Below are 6,784 nucleotides of genomic sequence, written 5' to 3'. Positions count from 1 at the left end.
GAAAGATGACAAAGTCTCCATTCACAGGAAAAGGTGAAAGAGCTAATGATCTTTTGGCCCTCATACATACTGATGTATGTGGACCACTGAACATACCAGCCAAAGGAGGTTTTCAGTACTTCATCACATTTACTGATGATTTCAGTAGATATGGTTATGTGTATTTAATGAAACACAAATCATAGTCCTTTGAAAAGTTCAAGGAATTCAAGAATGAAGTACAAAACCAACTAGGTAAGAATATTAAAACTCTTCGGTCAGATCGAGGTGGTGAGTATTTAAGCCTAGAGTTTGATGACCATCTGAAAGAGTGTGGGATCCTATCCCAACTTACTCCTCATGGAACACCCCAATGGAATGGTGTATCTGAGAGAAGAAATCGAACCCTGTTAGACATGGTCCGATCCATGATGAGTCACGCCGATCTTCCAAACTCCTTTTGGGGACATCCACTATTGACAGCAGCTTACACACTTAACCGTGTTCCATCCAAAAAGGTTGAGAAGACACCATATGAGATATGGAGTGGTAAGAAACCACATATGTCTTACATGAAGATTTGGGGTTGCGAAGTTTATGTGAAACGACAAATTTCAACTAAGCTTGAGCCCAAATCTAACAAATGCTTATTTGTGGGGTATCCTAAAGAAACAAGAGGGTATTACTTCTACAATCCTTCAGAGGGCAAAGTGTTTGTTGCTTGAACTGGAGTTTTCCTAGAAAAGGATTTTATTTCCAAAGGAATCAGTGGGAGGAAAGTAGAGCTTGAAGTAATTCAAGAATCACAAAGCATCGATACACCTATGGAGGAATTAGAGCAGGAAACACAAGTAGTTGTGGAAGAGCAACCTGCTCAAGTAGAACAAGACCAGCGTAGGTCAAGAAGGATACGTCACCTACCTGAGAGATATGGATATCTCATAACAGATTAAGGTGATGTATTACTCATGGATCAAGATGAGCCTGTGACCTACCAAGAGGCCATAACTGGTCCCGAGTCTGAGAAGTGGCTACAAGCCATGAAATCTGAAATGGATTCCATGTACACAAACCAAGTTTGGACCTTGGTAGAGCCTCCTGTAGGAGTCAACCCTATAGGATGCAAGTGGGTCTTCAAAAAGAAGACTGACATGGATGGTAAGGTACATACCTATAAGGCAAGACTAGTTACAAAAGGATATAAACAAATTCATGGGGTTGACTATGATGAAACCTTTTCACCAGTTGCAATGCTTAAATCTGTTCGGATTTTACTTGCTATCGCTCCATATCATGATTATGAAATATGGCAGATGGATGTCAAAACTGCTTTCCTTAATGGGAATCTTCTTGAGGATGTGTACATGACACAACCTGAAGGATTTGACATACCAGAAGAAGCCCAAAAGATATGTAAGTTACAAAGGTCAATCTATGGATTGAAGCAAGCTTCCAGAAGCTGGAATCTTCGTTTTGATGAAACAGTTAAACAATATGGATTCATCAAGAACGAAGATGAGCCTTGTGTCTACAAGAAGGTTAGTGGGAGCATGATCGTTTTCCTGGTATTATATGTAGATGACATATTACTCATTGGAAACGATATCCCTACCCTGCAACAAGTAAAGTCTTGGTTGGGGAAATGCTTTTCTATGAAGGACCTAGGTGAAGCAGCCTATATATTAGGAATCAGAATCTATAGAGATAGATCACAAAAACTGCTTGGCCTAAGTCAGAGTACGTACATAGACAAAGTGCTGAGACACTTTAATATGCATGATTCCAAGAAAGGATTCATACCTATGCAACATGGCCTATGTCTATCAAAAACACAATCCCCTTATATTGAGGAAGAAAGGGATCGCATGAATAAGATTCCATATGCATCTGCAATAGGAGCTATCATGTATGCCATGTTATGTACTCGACCAGATGTCTTGTATGCTTTAAGTGCAACGAGTAGGTACCAATCTGATCCTGGTGATGCTCATTGGGTAGCTGTCAAGAATATCCTTAAGTACTTGAGAAGGACTAAGGACTCATTCTTGATATATGGAGGTCAGGAAGAGTTGGCTGTATTTGGATACACCGATGCTAGCTTCCAGACAGATAAGGATGACTTTAGATCGCAATCTGGTTACATGTTTTGTTTAAACGGTGGCGCTATGAGCTGGAAAAGTTCAAAGCAAGATACAATTGCTGATTCTACAACCGAGGCCGAGTATATTGCTGCCTCAAGTGCAGCAAAGGAAGTTGTTTGGATCAAAAAGTTCATTAGTGAACTTGACATAGTTCCTAGCATTGTGGATCCCATTGGTCTCTATTATGATAACAATGGTGGTATCGCACAAGCTAAGGAGCCTAGATCTCACCAACGACCAAAACACATACTTAGGCGTTATCACCTCATTCGAGAGATAATAGATAGAGGAGATGTGAAAATATGTAGAGTACCTACACTCGACAATATTGCTAACCCACTGACAAAGCCTCTTGCGCAGCAGAAGTATGATGGCCATACTAGATCTATGGGCATTAGGGATATGCCTGATTGGCTCTAGTGCTACTGGGAGATTGTTGGTGTAAGCCCTAGAGGCCAATACTTTTGGTACTTGTATCGAATTATTTATTAATAATAAAAGGCATTTTTCTTTATTATGTTTGTTTAATAAAGTCCCTGGAATAGATAGTCCGTTTAATGTATCAAGTATGACTTAATCATGAGATCACATTAAACATAAGGACATTATTCTTAAAGTATCCGTAGTCAAGCTTTATTGTGAAGTGGGATAACATTAAAGCATGAAGACTATTATGTTTGTAGACTGATGATCACGTCTCATGGATCATGGATAAAGAGTTATCAAGTCTTAAACATAGGTATGAATATTAAGAGTAATATTCATACTGGATTGACCCGCTATGAGAATACTATATAGAATGTTGTGCAAAGTGTCATAAGTTATTCTCATGGTGATAATGGTGTATACCACTCTTCGACCTGAAACCACTATTGACCCTAGATGTAGAGTCGAGTGCTTTATTGCTGATCCAACATTGTCCGTAACTGGATAACCATAAAGACAGTTGATGGGTACTCCACGAAGCATGCTAAGGGACATGAGTTACCTAGATGGAATTTTCCCATCCTGCGTAACAGGATAAATGTCTATGGGCCCAATATTGAACTGGACAAGGATGACACGGTCTATGCCTTGTGTTCAATATAGACATAAGGGCAAAAGGGTAATTATACACATAATTATTATCACAGAAGGATTTGTCAGATCACATGACATTTTCGTGTCTTGTGTAGCAGTGATGTGTTGCTAGATACCGCTCACTGTTTATTATGTTAAAATGCGTGATTTAATATAATTGCCAACGTCGCGAAAACCTACAGGGTCACACACAAAGGACGGATTGATGAGAAATAGAGTAACTAAGGAACACCGTAAGGTACGGTGCACTTAAGTGGAATACGAAATATGGTAAGGTACCACACGCTTAAGTGATTTTGGGCATATTATAAGATATGGGCCAAAATACACTTAAGTGGGCTTTTTAGCTTAAAGCCCACACAAGTGGTTCTATAAATAGAACCCTTGGGTAGAAGCATTGTCACTCTTGCATTCCGTTTCTCTCTCTCTCAATCAAAGCCTTCATTCGTAGCAAGTAGCACTAAGATTGAAGGAATTCGTTCGTGTGGACTGAGTAGAGACGTTGTCATCGTTCAACGTTCGTGATCACCACAAGAGGTAACAATTCTATCACTGATCATGCCCATTCGTAAGGATCATTAAATGGAGAAAATTTTAAATTCCGCTGCGCCATGGATGGCAATTCTCCTTCATATCCTCTCTATGGAATGTCGTATTCCTTAATGCCCGGATATCAGTCAACATCAAGTGCAGCATTGTTTTCAGACAACGTTAAAAATACGAGTCCCTCCTTACAAGGGTTAGCGCAAGGGGACAATGCTCAGTATAAGAATAATACTCAGAATAGAACCATGCCGTTGTCGAACACTTCAATAGCGGTGTTGAGGCAGCAAATGGATGATAGTAATCATGAGTTGGTTAATATGTTAACTAACCAAATGGATACAGTTTTTAATCCTGTGATACAGGAATCTACTGAAACAAATAGGCAGGTGGCTAATCAATTGACATGCTTGTGTAACTTCCTAGGTGCACCGACTTGACAGATGGGAGAAGTGGTTAGCAAACCATTCCTGTTCAAGTAGAGATAGGGGCAACAGAAAATGAGACAGTCCACGAGGGACAAATCCTTAGACCCCAACAAAATCAAGGTGTTGAGTCAGGAGTAGCAGGACGTAACCAGATGGTGTTAGTTAACCGACATCAGGATGCTGATCAAATTGTCGATCAACATCGACAAGAAGACTTAGCAGTAGAAAATAATTTGACAACTATTGTCGAAAGGATTATGGCTAGGAATGGTATGAGTGCCACATTGCAAAGGCCACTATATGCTTCCCCATTGGCTGAATTTATTCTCCAACCCGAGGCACCTAGAGGAATGAAGGTGCCTAAATACACTAAGTTTGGGGGAGAATCTGGTGAGTCGACAATAGAACATATTGCCAGATATTTGACGGAGTCAAGAGATTTGGCTCATAACGAGTGTTTGAGAGTAAAAAACTTTCCTTTCTCTTTGACTAAGGTTGCCTTCACATGGTTCACTTCTTTGGCACCAAGTTCGATTGATTCGTGGGCCAAGTTAGAAAAGAATTTCCATGAACAGTTTTACGAAGGACACTCCAAAACCAGTTTGGCAGAATTGTCTAGCATTAAGAGAAGGTTTGCTGAGAGTATTGGCGATTATCTGAATAGATTTAGATCATTAAAGGCCAGGTGCTTTACACAAGTACCGGAACATGAACTTGTTCAAATGGCTGCTAGGGGGTTAGATTATTCCATTAGGAAGAAAATAGACCCAACCTTTGTAAAGAACATGTCACAATTGGTTGATAGAGTTCGACATCTCGAACGACTAAGGTTAGAAAAGGTTAGACACAGTAAGGCTAAGAAAGAAAAAATAGCGTTCATCGATTATGACGCGACAAATCCAATCTATGAGGCTGATTATGCCTTATCGACCGAATTAGAAATTGACGTGGCTGAGTTAAAGCCAGGATCTGCTTATGAATGTCAATTATTACTTCCTGCACAAGGGAAAAATCCTGTTGAAAACAATCCAAAATTCCCTTCAAAAACTTATACATTTGATGTGACAAAATGTGAGGAAATTTTTGATTTGTTAGTTAAAGATGGTCAAATGGTGGTGCCACCTGGTACTAAAATACCACCATTGGAACAAAGACAGAAAAAAGGATTTTGTAAGTATCATAATTATCTTGGTCATAATACCTCTAATTGTTATCTTTTCAGGGATCTGGTTCAGAAAGAAATTCAAGAAGGCACGCTGAAATTTGCTGGCCGTAAAATGAAGATCGACGCTGACACTCTCCACCAGGAGGAAGCTCTATTCGTTGAGCCAGTGGAGATCAACATGGGCAAGATCACTAAATATGATGAGACCGACATGCTAGAGGAAACTGGTGAAAGCCCAGATGTCGACATAGCTGAAGTCTATCCAAGGGCTGATGAAGACTTGGTAGATTTCCTGTATCGCTACAAGAATAGGGGTTCACAAGTCTGCTTATACCCTAGATGTGGTGCTGTCACCGACAAAGTTGCTGCTGAAAATTTCCAGAAGCTACAATTGGGCAAAAGCAAAAGAAGTGGGCTGAACAGAGCACGCCAGAATGAAAGAATCCCAAGGAAAGCTGTAGAAAATGCTCAAGCAAGGCCTAGGAGCTTCGTTCCATCAGAAAGTGCTCCTAGAGGCACCTGGATCAAGCCTTAGGGAAAACAAGAAACCCCACAAGGTGTTGTTGCTGCCAGAGGAGGTTTAGCAATCAACTACATGCGTGAGTTCAAGTCTGAGAAAAGGACTCATGTTTCTGAAAATTATTTGGGGAAGAACCCCATGTCGAAAACTCAATGGAGACGTTTTCAGCGTCGCAAGCAGGCTGAAAGAGAGGCTGCTAGGGGAATAGCTGGAAAAGGCATGGCTAGTGGGGCGGATTCTGGAAAAAGAGTTGTTGTGAAGGTCGACACGGTAGCAAAAGAACGGATCAGGGAGTATGTCCGTCGACCAAGTGAAATTTTTTCTGATGAGGTTACTGATGACTTCAATTCAGAATCAGAAGCAAGTTTGGACATCTTAGTCAACGTGGTGTCAATTCTACCAGAAGAATACAATTGTGTTACTGGGGTGAAGGATTCGATAGACGGTGCCGACGCTGAAGAAATGGCGTTACTTAAGCCAATATGTTATTTTGTGCTGAATGATGGTTCGGTTGAGAGCCAAGAATAAATTTTTGAGAGGCTCACAATGACTATGAAGAGTCACTTGAAACCTCTGTTGATTAGGGCCAAAGTGGAAGGTGTGACTATCAACAAAGTGTTGGTAGATTGTGGCGCTACTGTTAACATCATGCCACACCATATTTTGAAGAAAATTGGCAAGTATGATACTGATGTTAGATCCAACAACGTGGTCTTATCTGACTACGGGGGCAAAACAAATAGCACCATGGGTGTGATCATGACGAACATCACTGTTGGTTCAATAACAAGCCCGATACTGTTCATGCTAATAGATGCCAAACCAAGTTACAATTTTCTAATCGGCAGAGAATGGCAATTTGGAGAGAAGATGGAGTGGTCGAAAACATTGAAGCTGATCAAGGCTACTTCCTAGCTGACATGAACAA

At 40.5% G+C, this 6,784-nt stretch overlaps 1 protein-coding gene across 1 annotated transcript; it reads left to right on the top strand.

The window, feature by feature from the left end:
* Nucleotides 1–4,428: 4,428 nt before the first annotated feature.
* On the top strand, nt 4,429–5,871 carry LOC127101967 (uncharacterized). The gene is made up of 3 exons (XM_051039391.1): nt 4,429–4,745; nt 4,857–5,261; nt 5,394–5,871. The coding sequence occupies exons 1-3, from the start codon at nt 4,429–4,431 to the stop codon at nt 5,869–5,871; spliced, it is 1,200 nt and encodes a 399-aa protein (XP_050895348.1).
* The last annotated feature ends 913 nt before the right edge of the window (nt 5,872–6,784 follow it).

The sequence above is a fragment of the Lathyrus oleraceus genome, chromosome 1 (genome assembly GCF_024323335.1).
Source record: "Lathyrus oleraceus cultivar Zhongwan6 chromosome 1, CAAS_Psat_ZW6_1.0, whole genome shotgun sequence".
In the NCBI taxonomy this organism is placed as follows: Eukaryota; Viridiplantae; Streptophyta; class Magnoliopsida; order Fabales; family Fabaceae; genus Lathyrus; species Lathyrus oleraceus.
This window is presented reverse-complemented; position numbering and strand designations above follow the sequence as displayed.